Source organism: Engraulis encrasicolus, chromosome 8, assembly GCF_034702125.1.
Source record: "Engraulis encrasicolus isolate BLACKSEA-1 chromosome 8, IST_EnEncr_1.0, whole genome shotgun sequence".
NCBI classification, from domain to species: domain Eukaryota; kingdom Metazoa; phylum Chordata; class Actinopteri; order Clupeiformes; family Engraulidae; genus Engraulis; species Engraulis encrasicolus.
The window spans coordinates 4,181,328-4,206,327 of record NC_085864.1 but is presented as its reverse complement, the minus strand read 5'-3'; the positions used below and the strand labels follow the sequence as shown (position 1 = coordinate 4,206,327).

The 25,000-nt window shown below is 46.3% G+C and overlaps 1 protein-coding gene across 6 annotated transcripts in view; it reads right to left on the bottom strand.

Annotated features, from left to right (window-relative positions):
* Window positions 1-8,620: 8,620 nt before the first annotated feature.
* The window catches only part of myo18ab (myosin XVIIIA b), a 215,723-nt gene continuing 199,343 nt past the window's right edge, over window positions 8,621-25,000 (bottom strand). For 5 of the 6 annotated variants that reach the window (XM_063204850.1, XM_063204852.1, XM_063204847.1 and 2 more), the window contains 6 exons: window positions 23,684-23,869; window positions 22,626-22,765; window positions 20,837-20,881; window positions 13,689-13,811; window positions 10,261-11,818; window positions 8,621-8,696 (listed from right to left, as the gene is read on the bottom strand). In XM_063204850.1, coding sequence (XP_063060920.1) covers window positions 10,312-11,818; window positions 13,689-13,811; window positions 20,837-20,881; window positions 22,626-22,765; window positions 23,684-23,869 — 2,001 coding nt within the window. In that variant the 3' untranslated portion in view covers window positions 8,621-8,696; window positions 10,261-10,311. The remainder of the gene's footprint in view (window positions 8,697-10,260; window positions 11,819-13,688; window positions 13,812-20,836; window positions 20,882-22,625; window positions 22,766-23,683; window positions 23,870-25,000) is intronic. The other variant, XM_063204851.1, reaches the window with a different exon arrangement.

The window sequence follows — 25,000 nt, the reverse complement described above, 5'->3', positions numbered from 1 at the left end:
GGTGACGATGGCAGAAGGGGTGGTGCTGGCGACATCAAAGTTGGCTTACACTATGCAACAGAGACAGAGAACAGAGTTATGATGTTACGCAGAGACTGTTCTGTTGGCTGAAAGAGAAAAAGCTGCTGAAAGGGAGAGTCTGATTGGTTAGTGAAAGTTTGATATCAGCTGAGACTAATTGGAATCTCCCAGGTAGAACTTATACATTAGCTCCCATTGGTTCATCAGGACATGCTCTCACTCTCTATGGAGAAACAAAAAAAACATTACTAGCACTTGTATTGATTATTTTACTGTGTGCTGCAAGCACTATACCATACCCCCCTTCCAAGCAAGTTCTACGCAGTTGGGGGCCTGAGGCAAAATACAGAAATGGGACCCTCTTGAATTATTTTTTGCTAGTATTCACTGAGATGGGGCTGACTGTTGGGGGGGGGGGGGGGGGGCTTCAGAGGGCAGCTTTGGTAGGTAGGGCACTATAGGCAATTGCCTCTGCCTATTGGCAAACCAATCTCTGGAAGGCTGTGTTGTTGTTTGATGGTTCAACATATATTTTTCACTTCCCATGGAACCATCAAGGGATGTAAACAATCAAATTAGCACCTCAATTTTTTTCCTAGTGTGCTGCAGCCAGCACCATACCATACCTCCTTCCAACACCCTCCGTCAGTCCCAACCTGTCCATGCAGGGCTGAAGAACATATTGTGTAACACAACGTAATGATTCAACACATAGTTTTCACTTTACATGGAACCACTCAGAGATGCAAAGAACCATGTTAGCAACTTAGCAATTTGGTAGTAACCGTAAGTAAGCACCATACCGCCTTCCCCACCCCAGTGAGTCCCAGCCTGCCCGTGCAGGGCTGATGGAGAGCCTGCCCCAGCGCCCCCGTTGCGTTTGCCAGACCCCAGGCTGCGTGTCACTCTGTCCCCATGCTGGAGAGCAGATGGAGTCTCTGCGGTGCACATATGCATCCATCACTGTACACACACTTACTCTTGTCTGGCCACCACAATGCTGTGAGGGTGTGCGTCGAAGCCCATTCTGGTTTGTTCTTTTGCAGAAGGCAATATGACTTTTCCTTTGTGGATGGGTGTTGTTGTACTGTGTCTGATTTTATTCATGTGTACATGTATGCATGTGTGCATTTGTGTGCGTGTGTGCGTGCGCGCGCGCGCACGCGTGTGTGTGTGCATGCGTGTGCGTGTGTGTGTTTTTATGTGTGTCTGTGTGTGTATATGTGTGCAACAGAGACCTGGCAGGGTCATATAGCCCACATGGCACGATATGGTGTGTGCAGGCAGATGGCATGGCAGGGGTACTGAGGACTAACAGATTTCCCCTGTTGTGTACAACACAGCCATGGGCCTCCTCCTTTATGCATCCCAACTGGGGCCCTGTGAATATGAATTAAAACACAATCAGACACAACATAAATAAATAACACGTTAGTGGTTTAAAATGGATTCCCATAAGCATTAAGGCTTCAGAAGTTTCTGGAAAGTTTGTGATCATACATCAGTGAAAATTCCATCTGGCATTTAGCATTGAATAAACAAAGTCATTGTTTTCCTTTTTTACAAAAGAGCATAGTCAAAGTCTTGTTTAAGAGCAGTCACTTCTTCATAATGTGGCACTTTGGATTCAATTAAAGCCATTCATTTCTGATGCATAGGTTTGAATAATTTCCCCTTCAGCTGTGAACTGTTCCCCATTATTTACCAACATCATCATCACACTTTTTTTCATCTTGCTCTGTAACTAACGCGATATGAAATGTGATGTGTCATTGTTTATTTGTTGAATTGATGGGGTCGTTCAACGGCAATCAATATTCATTTTGACGTAGAAATTTTGAGTAATGATCCCCAGCTGCTGTGCTCCCCTCAAATTATCTCCCTAATGATTGATGAGATGTTTATGACCTATTAATCCAAGCCATTATGAATGATTTAAATCATCTGGCATCCATTTGCATCTTAACACATCCACAACAAGGTTCCTCTGCTCAACTGGAGTTATAGAATAGCAAACTAGATGAACCCTCCTAACGGCACAACATTTGCCTGGTGGTGAGTTCAATGGTCTAGACCAGTTTTTCTTAACTGGTGGGTCAAGACCCAAAAGTGAATCACAGAGGGGTCCTGGGTGGGGTTGCAGATTCATAATGCAAAACTCCAATGCTCTATCTGTGTAGTAGCGCTAAGTATTTTTGCCTGGTGGGTTGGCATAGCCTCACAGCATTAGGAATAATCACATTGCTCCATGTTTAAAAAGGTGTGCAAAAGTGTCTATGGCATGGGTGTTAAACTCATTTTGGTTCAGGGGCCACATACATCCAATTTGATCTCAAGTGGGCCAGACCACTAACTTAATTGTGAAATATCCCAAATGTCCGCTTCAAGATGGAATAGAATGCTTATCCATGATCTGAAGGTGGATGTCAGTAGGAAGATCAGGAGCATTAGTTAGGAACATCATCAGAAGCATAGTTGCAACACCGTCTCTGATCACAACCCTACTTTCTGTACCTTTAAGTGCTATTGGGAATAAAGTCACACACAATGGTGAGGAGATGTTTATGCTGGTTTACTTGAGGTACTGACTGCCTGACACATTACTGAATACAGTGTATTAGTACGCTGGCCCTATAGATAGTGTAGAGTATACCTATTCGCCTAGGGTAATATAGTCCAATAACAACATGACACAAGAGGAGCATGCATGGAATTTTTGCAGCCTTGCTCTACTTTCTCTAGTTTGTAGGCAGATAATCCTTTTCAGGCAAGTGGAGTTCCAGAGATGCTGAAGTTTATGCAGACTGACCCAGAGAATAGGACTTTTGGTGGAACAGCTGGTACGTAACTAGTAGTGTTGAATCCATGAAGCAATTTAAGGAACTTGAGGATTAGGCCTGCTGTGGTAAATGGAGCCTAATGTGTTATAGCCAGAAGCACTGGAGTCTTGCTGGAGAAATGCACCACACAGCAGTAGCACCCTTAATGGATTTGTTTTGTTAGCTGGATCTATTGCAGGCCTAATAGACTTGAAACAGGAATTAATTTCACGCAGAAAACATTTCCCCACCCCTCTTGTTTACCTGTTGTTTTGTCATTTTCTGTGCTCTTCATGCATGCATTTCTGCTAATGCAACAATTAGTGGGCAAATTATGACACTTGGTAATTCAATCAATCTATTGTTTTTTTTTTTTGGATCATCATCCTCAATAAAACCAAACTAAATACAAGTGATTTGTATGCTGTATGAGTTTTGACATGAACAGTTAATCATTTTAATTCATTATTGCCGCTACTTTGAATTATTGTATGTCTAATTAAAAACGCCTACTACATGCCAATAGCCCCCACCGATAATATTCAGTCACTTTAATACAAGCACATAAGGATGTTTATCTGCATAGAGTCACTCGGAAGTAGGACAGTTTTGATAACTACTGTTATATTTCGAAACAAGCAGGAAACGAGTAGGGTGAGAGATAGGGAAGGATCGGGAATTAACTACGGACCGGCCTCGAACCTAGGTCCCCGGATTTATGATATTTAGGGCCGGATTAAGGTGGCCTGGGCCCCTAGGCTACAGATTACTCTGGGGCCCCCTGAAAGGCAAATTTCACAACAATCACGATAGTGTCATAATTATGAGCTAGGAATTAAGGATAATATATGAAGAGTTCAGATGCAAAACCCCCTAAGTGCCTTTTCAGAAAATAATCTTAATTCATTTTTATTTAATACAAAGCTTATCAAAGTTGCATATTTTTTTATTTTATTTATGTAATATAACTATTTATATGTATTATCAAGTACATAAATCTAAACCAAACCAACAACGGGGTTCTCTGAAAATATAGAAGTGCAGGTCTTCAGAAATGGAGTTAGAGGGTTTTGCATCTGAACTCTTCATATATACCAACTGTATGAATTTTTCAACATTGCATCTTGTCACAATTCTTAAATCTTTCCCTCTTGGCCAATCAGGGAGACTTGAACTTATTATTTGCATAGCATCGCATCCCACTGAGCCACAATGTCCCCTACCCACGCTGTGAACTTATACTGAGGTTGATATAGTGAAAGTATCCTTGTGTTTTTCTGTTTTGTCTTCTGAGGCAATGCAGAGCGCCTTTCTTTTTTGAGAACTTCATTGATCAACACTGTAGGAGGCTTCTGAGAGCTAGCAGGCAGCCTCTAATGAGTAGCAAATCCTCAGTGAAGCATTTAGAATAAAAACACTACCTTTTAGATTAAATATCGATCATTTTTAGTGTTGAAGTTCTTTTGAACAAGGTTCCTCCGTAAAGTTGCCACACGTCCTAGGTAGTCAAGCCTAAAAAAAACCTCTAACAACTGTGAAATGTATTATATAGTTTTTTTGTCTTCTGTAGTTCTTTTTGATTGCTTAGTTTCCAAAACGAAAAGCTTCTGGTGTAAACAATGTAGAAAAAGAAATCAAAGTTTCATACAGAAAATGGACCAGAGTGGTTGGTTGGAAGTTGTTCAAAACATTCAGTATATTTGAAAACATTTTACAGGAGGGCCGAGGGGTTCCGAACCCCAACTGCAAAAGTGAAACTTGGTAAAGATCAGATCTGAGTATCATAACTGGTCACAGAAGACAATAGTAAAATGTCAGCGCCTAAAGCCAGAGAAGAATAGAAAGGAACTGTTAGTGAAGTAAAGTGCTTCATTTGATGGGCCCATCTCTGCCTATGGGCTTTCTTTCTGTCTGTCTTTTTTATCCTTCAGTTTGGCTGAGACTTGGGCAGTAAGGGAACACAGCACTAAAACACTGCACTGAGTGAAAGCTGTAATCGTCCAATATTGCTGCTGTTCCAACTCTGTTGGGCTTCACTCGGCTTGCCTTCACAAGTAAATGCTATCTTACTGTATATATCTCAGACTTCTTCAGACTCTGCTCCCTGTATTGTCAATATGGCAAAATGTTTTCATGTAACCCTGTAAGACACAGCCCCCTATTATACATGGGTTCTAAATTGTTGTTTTAACCTGACAGCGCAAAACTAACTGCGCACAACTCAACCTCTGATTGTTGGAAACAGCTGTCGGACAAAAAATTAGCTCACGTGGTTGGCTGCCAGTGTCTTGCCCCTCCTCACAACATTGTGTTTACAAACACGGTGAACCCATGTATACATAAAATGCTACGAGAATGGCAATGACCAAGCTGTAATGTATTACCAAAGGCCCTGTGTACTGTCATAGTGGTGTAGTGCTACGGTTGTAATGTTTTTTTTTCAGAGACTGTGACAGCGTTCCACTGGTGGACCGGTGCACATTAAGGGGCTATGGGACAGTCCAAGACAGTCACACACAGGCATGCGCACACGCAGAGAAAGAGAGAGAGAGAGAGAGAGAGAGAGAGAGAGAGAGAGAGAGAGAGAGAGAGAGAGGGGAGGAAGATTTGGAGATCGGAAGATAGGAAGATTTGGAGAAAGCAATGTCAACATTCTCCAGATACACAAGATCAACATTTTCAAGACACAGAAAAAAATGAGCTTACAGGATATTTTAAAACAATCACCATCATTTATTTACAATATATTAAATTGTAATGCAAAATTATTACTTATAACAAGTGGTCATTCAATAAAGAAAATAAACATGAACTATTTTGGAAGCTAAAATGAAATCATACAGATATTTATATATATTTATATTAATGTGTACAGCCAGCAATGTTACGTCTGCATGTCTTTGTGTTTTAATGAGCAAATGTCGAAAACCTGAAGACAAAAAAACAACACACCTTTCCACTTAATATCAACTGCATAGAAAACAGGGGAAAAATGTCATACAACTGTGTGGAGCTCTATTGAACCATGTAAAATACAATCACAATCTCCCTTCACAAAAAAAGAAAACAAAGTAGCAAGTAAATGCACACCCAACTGTTATATTCTGTGTAGAAACTGTATGCGGTTTTGGCAGGTGCTCAACTCATCAATGCTAGTTCATAAATACTATGGCAACGAAGCGAAAATAGAATAGAATAGAATACAACGTAGGCAACCATTTAAAAAAAGCAGAGGAGCCCAATTTGTCCAGGGTTAAAAGTGCACCTCTTCTCCATGAAAGAGCAGTCATCATAGGATAAGGCCAGAATACTGATTCATCTTTCAGACAATTAGTCGTCTTCAGAGGCTCAAAAAGAGGACTTCACAGTACGTTTCTGTAACAGGCATCCATTTAAAAAATCCTCTGCTGCCGCCCCTGACACTGACAGTTTCTTTCTGGACCTGTTTCAAGAGATGTTTTTCTTTCTTTTCTTTTCTTTTCTTTTCTTTTCTTTTCTTTTTTCTTTCTTTCCCTCCAAGGGCCGTCTGTTGGTTGTCCAGTATTACATCACTGCATCAGTGCAGCGAAGCGTTAAGAGAGTTGAAAAGGATCATAATCAACTTTGCCACCTCACACCGTAGCACCGTACCCGAATATCAAGTACATTCCCTTTGGAAAGCCACAGATGTCTAAGACTAACTACTGCAGAATTTGAAGAAAAGGAATCCGAAAAGCAAAAAATAGCAACACACAAATACAAAGAAAGTATCGGAAGCAGACCAGGACACTGACCACATCTATGAGTACTTCAAAATGAGTTCAATTAAAAAGTCAAAATCAGGCAATTTTTTGGAGCACGAGCGCACTGAGCTGAAAAAAATCCTTGGTTGTTGTTCCATGCCCTTTATTTGTTTGTCTTCTTTTTTTCCCCTCACACATACGTACACACTGTACATCAAAATAAAAAGTTGAGGTGATGGCAATAAAACAAAAATACACTAAAACAGTGACAGTGCACTTTCATTTAACAAACTGCTATCGCTCTCATTTCATCCCTCTGCATAAACTATGTTAAAAATAACAGACACTACAGTTCTCCCTCTTCGGCCACCTTTGCGTTTCCTCTCTAATATGACAGCGGCTTCAAAGAAACAGAAAAGAGAGAGTGAGAGAAAGAAGGAGACAGAGAGAGAGAGAGAGAGAGAGAGAGAGAGAGAGAGAGAGAGAGAGAGAGAGAGAGAGAGAGAGAGAGAGAGGGAGAGAGAGAGAGAGGGAGGGAGGGAGAGAGAGACAGAGCAGTGCGGGAGCTCAGTGAATAAGAGAGAGGAGAGACAAAGCTGGCCAGGACAGTAGAGCTGTAGGGAGCTCTACATAATTTGATGCCTTGCTTTTCTCTTCTGTCTGTGGAGCCCGAATAAAAAGCATTAGGAAAAGGAAGCCGCATCTTCATATATGCACAGCACACTGGTTACAGTACACACACAAGCCCTTTCTTGACATCCACTACACTTCCTCTTTCTCTGTCTTTCACCTGTCTTTAGCTCAACTGCTATCAATCATTTCATTTTCTTTCTACTCGTTTTAGTTTTCATCGCACACTTTTTTTTTCTCCTTTCCAAATCTTGAGATGATGCAGCAGAACAACAACAACAAAAAAACTCTCCTGTCTCACAACTGACTTCAGTCATGTAATGAGTCTTTGGCTCCCATAAAATAATAATGTGTTTATGAAAGAGTAATAATAAAATGCTGGGGTGAGCAGAGAGCAAAAAGAAAGAGGCCCTGCCGCTGTGGTCGGGTAGGAAGGAAGACCCTCGATGGGCACAGCTGCAGTTACTGAAGACTGTGAGCTTGGAGCAGGGGGACATGGGGGACAGGGGGGGCAGGGCCACGATGATCCTTCTGAGCCACTGGACTCGGATGTGAGAATAAGAAGAGGAAAGAAAAGAGGAGGAGGAGGAGGTGTACAATAGCACACAAAGGCAGGCAGCTGAAGTCAGTCAGAGAAAGAGAGAGAGACATAAAATAATATGACAAACAAGCTGTGAAAGAGTCGCAGCACTCCGAAAAAGCTTTTTAAAGCTTTACCACACTATGTACAAGTCAGGAGCTGTCTAGCAACCGCAACATGATCATCAGTAATCTAAAGGAGGATAAACAAGAATAGCTGCTGCTGCCGTTATGTTTTTTTTTCTTCGTTTCGGCCATTTTTGTTCTTTTCCAGTCTGATGTGGAGTTGAGTACAGTAGAGTGGTCATGTACGGTAAGTAAGCTTTGCTTGAGCATCAACATGCACGCACGCACGCTTGCGCACAGCTGAGTCACACAGGGCTCCTGTCATCCTACATCATGCTGCTGCGGCTGCTACAGAAGAAGAGAAGAGAAGAGAAGAGAAGAGAAGAGAAGAGAAGAGAAGAGAAGAGAAGAGAAGAGAAGAGAAGAGAAGAGAAGAGAAGAGAGGAGAAGAGGGTTCTGGAAGCTGCAGTTTGTGGGTATATGTGAAGCTGTGGGCCAACACTGAGAGGCGAAAGGCAAAAAAACAAGTCTTTGAATAGGCAAGTCTGCGAGTAGAGTATGAGCATCCATTTGTGTGTGTGTGTGTGTGTGTGTGTGTGTGTGTGTGTGTGTGTGTGTGTGTGTGTGTGTGTGTGTGTGTGTGTGTGTGTGTGTGTGTGTGTGTGTGTGTGTGTGTGTGAGTGTGTGGTGCTACGCGGTGGTCTCGGCGGCTGTCTTGTCGTCGTCACTGTCGTTCAGGTAGCTGCTGCGTGTGTATCGGGAGCGGTAGGAGCTTCGGGACGCGCCGCCCTCCTCCTTCTCTTCTTCTTCCTCCTCTTCATCAGATCGATCGTAGCGGTAGCGTCGCCTTGAAGGAGGGCTAGAACATGAAAAGAAACAGAAGCAAAAGAAAAAGAAAAACAAACAGAAAGAGAACATAAAAGGAAGTTGAAGAAAACAAAAAGAGAAAAAAAGACAGAAGAAAAAAAATAAATTCATTACTATACACCCAATAAACGTAATTATACCAACTTCAACATGCAATCCATGCACTGCCATTACATGGATGTGGTACAAGTGAATTAATATTCAAACACGCAGTGAGACACATCAATAATAAAAAGAGTGAAATATTTCCGTGGCAGTATCTACACAGCTGCTGTGCACCTGTCAGATCGGTATCATGCCTGTTAATCACACACAGGGAGACCTCAGAGCTTGCGCTAGGTAGAGACATGACATGACATCTTAAACCTGTACCCACTCGAGTCGAGTCGAGATCCAGTCGAGTCGAGTCGTGCACAATGAGCTTTTGTTCTTGTCGACTGAACTTTTCCCGCCTGCAAAACCGAACCTCCCCCCGGAGCTAGAAATACTCTCCCGTGGAGTTAGCACAGTGCAGTTCAATCACTGTCAAACCACCAAACGCCAACTATAATACAACATTTCAATGTCTGTTTCTTTTTTTTCCCCTCTAGAGCCCATTATGTGATAGCAGCGGCCTTATCAGCTTAATTAACATATAAATGAAATGTTGTTTGCTCTAATTATTGGGGAGCAAGCAGATCAGGTGTTGATGCATAAAAGAGTCTCCTTAATGGGAGTACCTGGGTTGCAAGCCTCTACTACAAAAAGCAACTGTGTGGGTTACGGAGTGGGGACTTATCTAATCTTTTAACGGCGACACAATGCAAACCACAGGTTAATTGCTTGTCGATTCTGAATCTTAAAAAAGAAAGTGGGAGGGGAGCAGAGAGAAAGGAAAAAGAACAAAAAAAATGGTGTTTGCAACTTGTGTGTAAATCAATGGTCGGGTTTAATTATGTCTGAAATAAAAAGCTGTAGGGACTTGTCTGTGGCAGGCAGGAGCTCCCCGTGCTCTGGGCGGCAGCTTTTGCGACGATAAATCATTTGGACGTTTTAGCGATTGCCGTGTCAACGCACGCTGATTCAAAGGCCCTATTTCTATAAATAAAAGCCAGCCCCAAAATTAATTACCCTAAAATGTCTTGTCCAAATTATGGGAGACACCAATTGTGAGTTATTAAGCACATTCATGCACACACACAAAGGAGCAAAAGATAAAAGAAAAGTACCAGCGCTGCGAAAAGAAAACAAGAAACTAGCCATTTTCCAGTGTGTCATTCGATTAGTTCACACCAATAATATGCATCTAATGGTTAGACCACCTTCTGATGTATTAGACTCTGAACTGGGGTGAAACTGAGCATAAAAGGTGCAATTTTTCAACAGCTAATTCTTTCTCCTTTTTCATTTCTTTTTTTTTTTCATCGGCCCATTTTCCTTTTATCCCCCCACACCTAATCCTTTCTCCCTTTTATATTTCCCTTGTTTTGTTGTTGGTGACGGGTGTTAGTAGAGTATCACTCCATGCTCTTTGTATTCCACACTGCACTGCACTCCAGGCAGCGGTGGCCACCTACTGCTGAGTCTCGCTGTTCTGGCCTGGCCCGGGATGGGGCCGGCCTCACGCTCTACTCGCCGCTGTCGGGGCTGCCAGGCCTGTACAGGTACTTCATCACCAGGCTGTCCATTTTCTTCTTCCTCTTCTTCTCGTCCTTCTTGTTGAGCGGAGGCGCCCCTTCTGCGGGCGTCTGGGCGTCCCTCTCCTCCTCCTCGTCCTCGGAGCCAGAGGGGTGCTTGCTGCTGGGGGCTCTCTTGACGCTGTTGGTGCTGCGGTAGGAGATGGTGGACGCTCCGGAGCTGGAGTCCGACTCCGACTCTGAGCTGGAGGAGGATGAGGAGGACGAGGAGGCCTTCTTAGACTTCTTCTTGGACTTCTTGGATTTTTTGCTCTTGCCTCTCTTGCTGTGGCGCCCATCATCAGAGCTCTCGGACTCGCTCTCGGAGCTGTCGCGGTTCTTCTTCTTGCTCTTCTTCTTGTTCTTCTTGGAGGACTTGGTGCTCTTGGTGCTGCGGCTGCTGCGCGTGCTCATGCTGCTGGCCGATCGGCTGAAGTCTGCGGTCGAGGCCGAGCGCCGCAAGCTGCTCTTCCTCCCTACACCGACATCATCATCATCCTCATCCTTAACCTTATCCTTCTTGCTGCCTGTGCCTACAGTGGATTCCGCCTCCGAGTCTTCAAGGCTGGTGCGCTTGAACTTGATGGGCTTGAAGCTGAGCACCTCGTTGATGGCCTTCTCCAGGTCGGGGTCCAGGTAGTTGCGGTGGGTGACGGGCTTGACGTCCGAGGTGTCGGGGGGGCTGCCGCTGGTGGCGCGGGCCTGCGGGGGCATGGACACGCTGCGTCCGGACATGCTGGAGTGGGGGCTGTAGGCCGACGACCGGGCGTCGCTGTAGGCCATGCTGCGCGTGTCGTCGTCCACACCGAACTCGCTCAGCCGGCAGCTGCGGGCCACGGACATGCGGGAGTCGGCGCGGCTCACGCTACCAGGGCTGCGGCCTCCCGACCTCCGGCTCGGCGTCGGGGACACGGGCGAGCCCAGTCGGCCCTCGAGGCGGGACAGGCTGCGGCGGCGACTCGACACGCTCACCACGGACCTGCTGTCCTCGTCGTCGTCCATGTCCCACAGGGTGCGGCGGGTGGAGGCGCGGCTCGGCGGGAGGGACTCCAACTCGGACCAGCGGCTGTCCATGCCCTTCCGGGCCCGGCTGGCGGCCTCCGAGTAGGCCTGGGAGATGACGGAGCCGCGGTCGTCCAAGTCGTCGCTGGCCCGGGACTGGGTCTTTCTCCAGGACTCCTGGCCGTCCGCCGACCCGTTTCTGCTCTTGCTGCCCTTGCGGAAGGACGAGAGTGTATCGGACGAGTCCTTGGACTGGTCTCCCTTCAGGGAGCTTAGGAGGGAGCTGTCGTCCTTGGAGTCCTTGCCTCGCTTCCTGTAGCTGAGGGAACTCATGACGGACACTCGGCCCTGCTCTGACTCTTTACCGTCTTTGCCGTTCTCTTTCCATTCCTTACCCTCTTTCCAATCCCACTCTATGCCTTCTTTCACGTCGGCGTTTGCGGCGTTTGCAGGGTATCTATAGGCGGGGGGGTGGAAGTGTTTTGGTTGTTGGGAGAGATCATGACGAGGTGGGAAGAGTGGGCGACACACAGAGACATGGAATGGAAGTTGGAAGAGAGAGGGATAAAGAAGAAAGGAGAAGAGAAAGAGAGAGAGAGAGAAAAAAATAGAAGATGATTCACATGGAGAAATGAAAAGGGATATACATGAAATTTGAAACCAGTAATGAGATGAAAGAATCAATAAAAAGGGGAAGCAAACACAAGAAGAAAAGCAGATAGGCACAGATGTGGATAAAGCAGTTCAACTGACTGAAAACAATTCTGGAGGTGTGAATCTAAAATGTCAAGTCTAATGATAAAGATGGATGAAGATGACAGAGGGTTTGTGGAAAAGGTAGCAGAGTTTATCGAGGGTTTGCTGTGGGGAATATGAAACAAAAACAAAAGCTTTCCTCAAATCTAAACGCAAATAGCAACCCTGGGTACATTTTAGCACTCTTTTTTTCGTCATTCAACTTTTTATAAAAAGGCCAAGAATAAAGTACATAAATCAAAAAATACTCCAAAGCGCAACTGTTCTTCTGCAGGACAAAAAACACATCAGACTACACTAGATGCTGCCCATTTGTAACTTGCTAATAATGTATCATGTTATAGACCTCTTATGACTAGAGGAGGCTCTGTGACGGTAGAACTAACCCTGCAAACCAGACAGAAAAACACCTAAAAGCTGAAGTTTTGTGTTAAAGTTTGGCAAGCAGGCCCTTGTGGGAGACTTAAATCTTCTCGTAAGGAGACAAATATTGGGCCATCGACGGCGACAGCCAGCTGGCAGATCTATTAATCTCGGAGCAGGGGAGGAGGAGAGAGAAGAGGGGGAGGAGGCAGTGAAAATGAGAGAGGTAAAGCAGGAGAGAGGGAAGAGGCAGTGAAGAGTGGGAGGGGAAGAGGTAAGAAAGGGAGGAGGAGAGGAGAGAGCAGCGGAGAGAGCAGAGGTAAGGTTAGGAGAGCGGGGGCAGAGAGAGGGGAGAGAGGTAGGGGGAGAGAGGGAGGAGAGGAAAGGTGGGAGAGGTAGAGGAAGAGAGATGAGAGAAGAAGAGAGGAGAAGACGAGGAGAGAGAGGAGTAGGGGAATAGAGGTAGGAGAGGAGAGGGGAGGGTAGAAAGAGGAGAGGTGGGGAAGACGGAGGAGAGGAGAGGAGAGAAGAAGAGAGGGGAGAGGAGAGGCAGGGAAAGCGATGGAGAGATGCAGGTAGGCCTTCCAGCTGGCCAGCAGGCACGTCAATAAATCTAGTGGAGAGGCAGCTCCTGTCTACAGCAGGCCCTGTCATCAGCACCCTGCCCCAAGCCACAATGGGCCCAATGAACTGGGGAACATGCGGAGAGGCAGCGGCAGAGAAATAAGAGAGATTGAGAGGAGGAGGGAGGGAGAGAGAAGGAAGGAGAGGAGAGGAGAGGATGGGAGTAAGGAAAGGGTGAAAAGGGAGGAGAGGAGAGGAGAGGAGAGGAGAGGAGGCGCTGTCCAACGTGAGAATGAGAGGAAGGAGAGGAGAGGGTGAAGGAGGGATAGAGAGAGAATGGGGGTAGGGATGGGGAGAAAAGGAGGAAGAGGAAGGGAGAGGAGAGGAGAGGCAATATGCCAATGCCAGTTGATGCTCTTTAGTCTTGAGACTGTATAATGACGGGATAAGAGGCTCCTTTTGGCATTGCAAAAAAACAGGGGTAGGGGTTTTCAGGAATGGGTTTACATGTGTGTTTAAATGTGTGTGTGTGTGTGTGTGTGTGTGTGTGTGTGTGTGTGTGTGTGTGTGTGTGTGTGTGTGTGTGTGTGTGTGTGTGTGTGTGTGTGTGTGTGTGTGTGTGCGCGCGTGCGCCCCTGGCTAACCTTGAACTCTTCAGGCTGCCGTCGTCTGACAGGTTCTTGGCCGAGCCCTTGTTTTTGGACAGCCACGACTTCACCCCGTCCACACGGTCCTCCACCTCCGAGTCGGAGCCTGACTCCCCCTCACTGCGACGGAGAGATTAAGAGAAAGAAGAAGAAGAGGAGAAGCCAGAAAGAGAGAGGGAGGGAGAGAGAGAGAGAGAGAGAGAGAGAGAGAGAGAGAGAGAGAGAGAGAGAGAGAGAGAGAGAGAGAGAGAGAGAGAGAGATGATGAGAGAGAGAGAGGGGAAGAGCATGTGAGAACAAAGGCCGGCTGTGGCGATTGGTGTTAGTGGAAAGCAGGGTAGGTATGGGGGGGTATTCAGTTCAGGGCAGGCACATTAGTTATTTATTTTTTCTCGTCTTTCTCTTTGTCCACTGGCAGGATGAGGATCATAGGAGGCCACAGACACATGCAGGGGGATTGCTGCTCGCTGCGGAGGGCCTATGGAGACACCCCAGCCGTTCTCTTCCCGTGTTGTTATTGTGCGTGGGCATTATCGCTCAGCCTTGTGTCTTGCAGTTAGTTGGCACTGCCCCTGTCTGGTTTGCCTTGCCTGGCCTGGCGCCTCAAGCCCTTGTCTCACCCAGGGCCGGATTAAGATGGCCTGGGGCCCCTAGGTTACAGGTTGCTGTGGGTCCCCTGGAAGGCAAATTTTGTGTAAATTTTACACAGACCGTGTCATAGGAATTAAGGAATAACAGCTCTACCAACTGTACACGACAGCTGAATTTTTCAAAACTGCATCTTGTCACAATTTTTCACTTTTTGCCCAATCAGGGCCCCCCCCCCTGGCAGGTGGGGGCCCCTAGGCTGCAGCCATATCTTGCCCGTGCGTTAATCCAGCCCTGGTCTCACCCCCCACCTGACTGGATTGACTAGACCAGCTCCTTTCAATACCGCATTCAATACCAGCCCCGATGTTAGGGCGCAGGGACAAAGGGGAGCGGCTTAGCGGAAGAGAAGGTAGAAAATAGAAAGAGGGTTTTTTTTTCATCCACACCCCACCCTCCCTCTGCCCATCTTCCCTCATCCTCTCCATCACCACGCTCACACACACACCCACGACACACAGACACACCCACGCACACACGCTTGCACACACTGAGTCACTCTCTCACACTCTCTGTCTCTGTCTCTCTCTCTCTCTCTCTCAGTCACACACACAGACACAGACACAGACACAGACACACACACACACACACACACACACACACACACACACACACACACACACACACACACACACACACACACACACACACACACACACACACACACACACACACACACACCTCACCACCCCTCAATCCCAAGTCTCATTTATCCGTTCGCACAGCGCCACAGCTGAATAATGCCCCGGACTCTGACATAATAATTTGGGGGACAGATTGGGAGTAGATTGTTTTCGATCTGTGAGACTGAGAGGTGCGGGGTAGGCTGAGGTGAGGTGTCAAGGAGTTGGGGATGGCATTTCTGTGTGTGTGTGTGTGTGTGTGTGTGTGTGTGTGTGTGTGTGTGTGTGTGTGTGTGTGTGTGTGTGCGTGTGTGTTGGGCTGAGGTGAGCTGAGGTGTCAGGGGGTGGGATATGGGATTGGCCCGAGGAGTATTGGGAAGAGAATTGAGGTCTGTCAGTGGGCTGAAAAGGATCAAAAAGAGGTACAATGCACCATGACACCCTCGGTGAGCCGCTGATGAGAATTACCCCCGTTGTATTTCAGCTTTTCTTTGTACACACACAGGCGCACACAGACAGAGACAGACAAACACGCATGCACAGACACACACACAAATCTCTAGATGGCTCTTCAAAAGACTCTGCATTAAGTAATCTTCAGTACCCACAATGCATTATGACCATGGCATGTAGCGTCGTAGTGTAGAGGCACATACGTTACGAATGACAGCTTCTATGATGACCTTGTCAAACACACAGATGCTTGCCACATTTGCTGGTACATGCGCACGCACGCACGCACGCACGCACGCACGCACGCACGCACGCACGCACGCACACACGCACACACACACACACACACACCTAACTACTAACCATGCAAATCTTTTATCCTCGCTGCTTTTGAATGCACTCCAAGTGCATATTCTTCTAATTTCTCTTTCTCTCTGCATGTATAGAACACAACGCTTTTTCTTATGCCGAGCAGCAAAGAAGTTGCCTGGAGGGGGCTTTGAGACCTCTTTTGAAAGCATAATTAACTTTGCTTGCTAGGCCTACACCATTAGACGCAGTCTCCTGACACATTTTTTTTTCTTTTTTTTCCTCCCTCAGCTCTGAGAGGCGCGAGCTGACCTGACGTCAGAATGCTAGAGCTGCTTCCGCCACGGCAACGGTGGTGGCACAGAAGTAAACAAAAGGGCGAGAGTGCTAGGAGACAGAGAGAGAGAGAGAGAGAGAGAGACAGAGAGAGAGATAGAGAGAGAGATAGAGAGAGAGAGAGAGGGAGAGAGGGAGAGAGGGAGACAGAGACTGCGTGTCAGCAAGACGAAGTCCCTCTGGTTTGCCCTTTGCCTTATTAGAGATAATGAGAGCAATCTGACTTTTCCATTCTTTTTCTGTTTTGTTTTGTTTTGCATGGATTTGAAAGTCAATGCCTCCCTTTTGTTGGTTTGTCTGCTTGCCCTTTCAAGATTTCGCTTAGACTTAGAAGATACTGCAGAATATTGCACTATCATTCACCAACAACATGGTGTTCTTCTTCCTTTGACAACAAAACACAGAGGAAACCTAAATAGCTCATACATTTTACTCCACTGTGCTGCCTTTCGCCAACTGCTAGTGTTGTCATGTCACCACTGCTAGGTAATGTACTGTAACTACTACTTTACAGATATGTGAAACTACATCTGTATTATAGATACTTCAATCACAGTGTATTTTATGTTTACAGCTACCCAAACCCAGTACGATACCAATTACAGCATCTTGACCTCGGCCGTTGCTGGATATCCACACATGATTAGTATTGGTATTGGTAGTATTTTTCTAGTGCTTCACACTAAGCAGTCACAGAGCCAGCTGCCGTATGAATATAAAAACAAGTATGAAATGGTTCCTAAAGTCTGCCCTCCGTGTTTTTATCACAGAGGAAGCAGAGACTGTTTTTTCCTTATTATTATTCCATTTATCCTGAAGTTCACCGGGTGAGTCCCACTGAGATCGCAAATCTCTTTTTTTCTAGGAAGCCCCTGGGGGATAAATAATTCAAGAAATAACATTTCTTTCTAACATTCATTTTCCATTTTTTTCTTTAAATAAACACCTATTGGAATAAAGGACAATACAGGACAAGCGGGGACACTATATAATGGAGCTGAAATGATTAAGCATGTCCAGCTAAGCTTATTTATTGGCCCTGTATGCCTCTCTAGCCCTTTTCTCCTGCTGTGTGACTGTGCTTGTCCCTTGTTCGCATACAAAACACACACACACACACACACACACACACACACACACACACACACACACACACACACACACACACACACACACACGCATGTACACACACACACACACACACACACACACACACACACACACACACACACACACACACACACAGAGCCCCATGGCCCAGTAGAGGTGACTGGTCCTGGTGTGAACACGGCGGCAGCTCTGGATGGCGGGTGGCGGTGGCGAGGGCATCTGCACGCCCCTCTCCTCTTCCCAGACAGCCGCGGCGCGGCAATGTAATCAAGCACTTTACACCAAGTGTCACACACAATTTATGTCCTTGACCGCATACCATTAGTTAAGCTGCAGCGCACAGGGCCCCCGGGGGAACAAACAAACAACAGGCCGGGCCGAGCTGTGCAGGAGGAGGGGGAGGAGGAGGAGGAGGAGGAGGAGGAGGAGGAGGAGGAGGAAGAGGAGGAGAGGGGACATTAATTGTCTGTGACAATCTGCCTCCACCGCTTGTACATCTCTGTTACACGCTATTACATTTATCATTAGCGCATATGGATCCCCCCTTCTCAACCCCTCCATCCTCCACACTCTCCTCCGTTTACGTTCTCCCGTCCCACCCCTCCATCCTTCTGTTAGCTGTTTGACTAAGAGTCGCATACACTGTGACGCTTCCATTCCCACTCCTCCCCCTTTACTTTCCTCCCCTCTATCCCTCTATCCCTCCATTCTTCCTTCTCTCTTCCCCTCTTTATTTCCAGCCTCTGTGCTCTATATCCAGATATCTATATCTTTTCTGCCTTGCTTTTGACTTTGCCTGCTCTGCATACACTGGGTTGGGTTTATGCTGGATGGAGAGGCTGGGCTGCAGAGCCAGTCCTAGTCAATTTGGTGCCCTAGGGCCTAGGCGACCCCCTTGTCTGCCTATACCTGCCACCGGCCCTGCTAGGCTGAGGCCCTCTGGGAACTGTTTCAAGCACACACACTCTAAGCATATACTAACTCTACTCCCAGCGAAGGCTTCATACCTACAGTACAGTAAGGCCTAGGGAGCACTTATGCTTTCAAACGGCACCTGTGCTAGCTACGAAGATAAGATACCTACGTTTTCCTTGTTTTTTCCCTCCATTTTTTTCTTTCTGGACCAGCTCCTCCAGTTCTGCACTGAGAGTTTCTGAATCTTCACAGCAGTGCCGCTTGCTGCACAATTCATAAGACCACTTGGACCTTAGAGCCTTGCCAAAAAATAAAATAAAACCACATACACATCCAAGAACTACTTTACTGCCCAAAGTGGTTGCGGTGGTAATGCACAGGTGCCCAAAAAGGCACAGCTGAAGTGAGCACTTGTTCACACACACACACACACACACACACACACACACACACACACACACACACACACACACACACACACACACACACACACACACACACACACACACACACACACACACACACACAAAGACTCTCTCTCTCTCTCTCTCTCTCTCTCTCTCTCTCTCTCTCTCTCTCTCTCTCTCTCTCTCTCTCTCTCTCTCTCTCTCTCTCTCTCTCTCTCTCTCTCTCTCTCTCTCTCTCTCTCACACACACACACACACACACACACACACACACACACACACACACACACACACACACACACACACACACACACACACACACACACCCACCCACCCACACACACACACACACAGATTTCAACCCCTCTCCTACCAACCAAAGCAGAAAAGTGAAATGAACCAAAACAATAACACCCTTTTTTCAGCCTCGGCATTGCACAATACGCCACCTAAAGCTCTTAGAGCAGAAGAACAAGACTGTTTCAGGCCAGGCCATTAGCTTCTGAATTCCTTTCACTGTACACAGCATTAGAGAGGGGATGGAAATGGGGCTGGCGTGTGTGTGTGTGTGTGTGTGGGTGTGTGTGTGTGTGTGTGCGTGCGTGCGTGCGTGCGTGCGTGCGTGTGTGTGTGCAGCAGCGTGCCAGTGTTCGGGGGCCTCGCAGCTTAACAAGGGCTTTAAAAATGGAAAATGTAATAAGTGCAGCGACGCTACACGCCGAGCACTATTGATGTGGGAACGAGCCTGGCTCGCAGCCAGAGGTTAGGCAGCGCTGAACAGAGCAGAGCTGCCTGCCTGCCTGCCTTCGGAGGAGCCCTTGCCAGCCAGGGCTCGGGGCTGGGGTGATGAGGCAGGGTGGTGGTGGATTTGATGGTTATGGGGGCGAGAGATTTCTGTAGGACATTTGATGGTCATCCATTATTTAACTTCCGAGTTTGAATGATTGATGAGGAGCAAGAACACTCTTACCCTCACCCACACCCCCACAGCACACTTCAACCTCCCAGGCACAGCCAGGGCCAGGGCCAGAGCCACAGCCAGAGTCACAGTCCAGGCCACAGACCTGGCTCGATGCACCTTATTCTCACCCTAGCCCACCTCACGATGTCCCACTCTTTGGTTTCCTTTACACCCCCGAGTCCGACACAGCACCTTCCCCCTGACAGCAACGGTCGCCACCACCGCCCTGGCACCATCCACCACTCCATCTTCACCCCCAGCCCCTCCTCTCTCATCTGTCTCTCTTTCGTTCGGAGTAAAACTGACTGTCCACCGCCGTGATAGCCTTAAGCGTTTGCCTCAGCTCTACTCTGCTCTGAGTAGCGTAGCCCCTCTGAAATATTCAGGAGGGCAGGCGAGTATCCCCCGGCGCTTGCTCAAACATGACCCAGCGGTGTCCAACAGCACAGCCCAGAGCAAGCGCTCTTCCCCTGGGGTGCGGAGGTAGGCTAAGGCTGGTAGTAGTGGAGGTGGAGGTGGAGGTGGTGGACTGTGGGTTGAAGAGGAGGGCATGGGGAGAGGAGGAGGAAAATCCACAGTATTAAAGTGGCCGTAAGTATCACCGGCAGGGAGCAACCAAGGCTCAATAAAATACTTACCCAATGTCTTTTTTTCAGTCCACAACCCAAAGAGACACAGTCGTACGTATGCACACACGTCACGCACACACACATTCAAGCGCAAATAAAACACACACACACACACGCACACACACACACACACACAATCCACAGGGATTGCGTAGCATACTTAAAAATTGATGCTCAGTGTGTTAGCAGGTCAACCAAATGGCAACTTTTTTGGCGGGAAGGATTGAACTGCGCAGGGTGCATAAAACGCATGCTTTGCTCGTGTTGGTTGAGGAGGGATACACAGTGTATAAGCACGTTACACAGTGCCATGCACAAAACAAGAAGTGACACCATGCAAAAAACTCAGGGAGTTTAAGTAGAATAAAAAAGCAACAAAAAAGCTGGTGAGAATGTTACTTTTTTAAAAATCAGAAAAACACCCCAACCTCAGGCTTGTGATGCAGTATAATTTGGAAGTCATCGAGAACAAAGTTCAAATTTCCTTGGGGATTTGCTGCCGGCTGTTTTTTGCCCTCTGTGAGGTCAAAAGCGGGTCGCTTTGGGGGGAGATAAGAGATTTAATGCGCCCCTCACAGGGGCATGTTTGAATGCTCAGCAAGGGCAAACGGATGGCGACATTAATAGGCAATTAAGCATTTCCCGCCCCAAAGCTTTGTAAAACACTGCATCACTTGTCTGAGGAGAGGACAAAACTGATTTTCATTTAAAAAAGCAAAAAAACAACCCCAAACATATGCTTCTTGTTTCCTCACGTTTTGTTCTTTCGTTTCTGATACTTAGTCACCATGTCTTGTAAACTGTGGATGGTGGAAGAGAAAGAAAATAAAACAGTGACACAAACAGAAGAGAGAAAAACAGAGAAATCAAGTCAAACACAAAAGAGAAAAGGAGACAATGGAGGACACACAAAAAAATGAACAAAAAAGTGAAACTTATGCAAACAACAACAGCAACGGAAAAAACATCAGCAGCAGTGCCTGGGGCTAAGAGAGCATGAAATGTGGCGGTGGCAGTTGGCAAAGATCTGTCACCTTGAAACTTCCAATCCCATAATGTCTTTACCTACAAGGACACCTCAACAGCTGAACCCAGAGTACAGTACACGCTCTGAGAGCAGAACACCTCACAATGACTTTGTACATTGTGTGTGTGTGTGCGTGCGCACGCGTGTGTGAATACTACCTTTAACATTTCCCTTTAATACACACGCACGCACGCACACCCACACACACAGGCACTCACGTAGGCACACATGCTCGCACACACACACACAAACACCACAGAGATCTCGGTACTTCTCTATTTTCTTCCCTACTTATTCCCTCCTGACAGGGGCAAATGAGAGCTTCCCTGGCTTAGCTGCCGCTGCCAACAAGCGCTCGCGACTCGAGTGAGCTAGCCTCAGCAACAATCCTCAGCAACAATCTCAGGCTATTAAATAAATGTTTGCGAGTTAGGCATACTGGCTCCAGAATGATTGACATACTGACTGAGCGAGCGAACAAATTTAGCAGAGAAATGTTCAAGGCTAGCTTTTTTTTACCCCCTTCATTTTCCTCATGGGGTGTTGGACAAGGCCAAGGGAATGTTCTTCCGTTCGACAGCTTCCTGCAGCAAACAACTCTCTCAGAAAGACCTCTTCCCTCAGAAACTTTCTTTCTCTTCAACTTCCCTCCATTTTGCCCTTGCAATACGTCTCAGATTTTTCTCTAATCTTTTCTCTAACCGATATCTCAGATCAGACATTTTAAAACACTGGCTAGACGCTCAAGGCTAGCCAGTGAGACAGTCCAGAGGTAGGTATAGCCTGCTAATGGCGGATGTGCTACCTGCTAATGAAACCTTTTCTTTATCTTCTCCTTCCCTCCATTTCTGTCCTTGCCATCCATCTCAGATTTATCCTATAATCTTCCCTACTAGGGCTGCACAATTAATCGAAAAATAATCAAAATCGTGATAAAATAGTGAAATCGAACTCATGATTTTAATCGTGATTTAATCGTGGCAAAAGTAACCTACTTTTGAGAGCGTCCTTGAAGCCAGAACATACTGACAGGCTGGTGTTTCTGGCCAGAAATGCTATTGCCTTTACACAATTATTACAATTCATTTTATTTTGCTCATCCCGTATGTAATTAATTCTTGGTTATATTTCATCTTGTTATAATTTTCAAAAAAATCTGCAAAAATCAATAATCGTGATTAATAATCGTGATCATGATTTTGGCCTAAATAATCGTGATAATGATTTTTTCCATAATCGTGCAGCCCTATTCCCTACCCATAACTCAGATCATCCATTTTTTAACACTGAGGAGAGACAAACAAAGCTAGCAAACCAGTGCAGATAGAGCATAGCATCTTAATGAGGTCCTCATTGTCATCGTTCTCCACCTCTAATCTTTTCCACATATATATCAGCTCTGCCATTTTAAAACACTGAAAAGGCAGCAGTGAAACAGCACAGAGATGGATAGAGGAGAGCGGGCTAATGGCTAACGAATGGGCTCCAGTGCTAATGGTAAGGCTGGGCTGCAGTACCTGTTAATGAGGTCCTCGTTGTCATCGCTCTCCATCTCGTCCTCGATGGCGGCCTGCAGGTCCCCGATGCGTTTGAAGGCCAGCTTCAGATCCGCCTGCAGGCTCTGATTGGCTGCTTCAAGGCTCTCGATGTCCATTTCCTGTTGGGTTGTTGGAGGAGTAAAGGGGCTTGTAAGATAGGCCATACGTACAGTCTCACAAGACGCCTGCAACTGGTAGCTTTGAACATTAGGTTTTGTAGAATGATAGATCTCAGCAGCCAATTTGTCACACACGGACACAGGTACATGGCATTTTTTCCCCCTTTTCTTTATTTTTTCGATGGATTGTTCCATACAGTCCTAGCATGTTACCTAGGCAGATAAGGTTAAGAACTGATTTCCACTTCCACACCACCGCTGCGTCTCTCTCCAAAACTGGCCCTCAAGTGGAAAGCAAGAGTTTTCTTATCAATCAGCCACAAGTTGTGACATCACTAATGGAAGTCAGTTTCTTCCCCTATATCAGTCTATCATTACAAGTCTATGTATGTCAAACTGCCCTTGTTTCAACATACAGTAGAACTGGAGGAATAACAGTACAATCCCAAAGTTATTCACGTTCCAGCCATTTTTTACTTGTAGAGAGTTACTTGTGCACAATCCCTGGTGCTGAACAAAAAGATTACGTATTTTTTGAAAAAAGGGGTCCGCACACTTCTTTGGATTTTTCCTTCTTGAAGTTATTTTTTCATCTTTTTATTTATTCATTCATTGGCAATGACGTTTCAACCTCTCGGTCTTCCTCAGATTCCAGTCATTTTTTACTCATGAATTCATCAGTACACTTCACTTTGGGCGTTTTGCGAGAAGCATTCGCCTGGCTCTAAACTTAGCTTAGGGTATCAAATGTGTACTTTGTTTTCACCACAACATTAAAGCCAGTCTGACTGTAAAACACATTCTGTGGACTGTGGAACTCAGTGCAACCTCACAAAGTCAGCAACTTGGTGCCTAAGCTAAGCCACAAGTGTTATTATATATTGTGTAAGATTGTTTTTGTCTGGCTCTGGTACTCACCAGCTCGTGCTTCTTGCGGCTGGCCTCTCCTTCCTTCTTGGCGAGCTCGGCCATCTCCTCCTTGACGTCGCGGATCTGCCGCTGCAGACGCTTGTTCTGCTCCTTCTCGCGTGTCTCGCTGGCGCTGCGCTGATCACGCTCCTCCGTCAGCTTCTCCACGCTCTCCTTCAGACGCGCCACCAGGCTCTGAGGAAGGAGGACCGTGACATGTGTTAGACACACAAATACACAAACCCAAACACAAACACACACACAGGCACACACACAATGACTCCACACACATACAGTGCACTACACAAGATAGCTTCACTCATTGAGGATATGCCACCAGGCAAACCAAGAGGATCACCCTGAGACAGGGGTGGTGGTGGTGAGACAGGTGGTGAGAGGAACTGAGAGCTCGAGGAGTGGAAAAGTGTAATATTATGCAGTCCATTTACCATTTCCTGAGACATACAAACGCATGCATGCACGGCACGCACACATTGTACACGTTGGCCACAACACCAAGGCCCCACATAAAATAACTAAGACAGATGAATGCAGGGCACAAAGCAATTTTGGGACCATTGAGCTGCCATAAAATGATGTCCTGCTATTGCTGGTATTGTGCTAAACAAATAAAACTGTCATTACACCAAGAACTATGATGCTGCATTCCCATAATCATTACCCGCACAGACAACCACAGTCTTCCATAGGATAGGTTAAGTCATGGAGGCTTTTCATTGTGCATAGAACGGATTAAAAATAAATATAAATAAAATATACAATGCAGGTCCTTCAAATAATCAAACTCTTGTCAGCAGTTGTTTCCCATTCCACTGCAAAACAGCAGTGCAATTATTATATATATATATAAAAAAAGAGTCATAAATGCTGTGTGAACACTTTTCATAAATGCCACCACAAACATTCTATTTTTAAAAGGCACCATTTAGGTGTTAAATCACAGCTCTGTCTGACACTTCTGTCCTTATTCACCACACGACCAAGAGAGGATGGCTTATTTCCCCTGGCTTCTCCTCACCCTCTCTGGTCCCCAAATCAGCATTCAGGCCATAGCTCCAGGGCTCCAGGTAAGCCTTCCTCTGTCCAGCCCTATTCCATTCAAGGTGTGGTGGTGTATGTACCGTACACTACGTCTCAGTCTACTATGCACAAGTGTGGCGGGCCGGTATAATATCAACAGGAGGGGGAGAAATATATGGGCTTGCAGTATGCCCATGGGGACCAAGGTTCGAGTCCAGCTGCGGTCAATTCTCAACCCTACCCAGTCTTTCTGTCCAACTAGGTTCCTGTATCCCCTCACAAAGC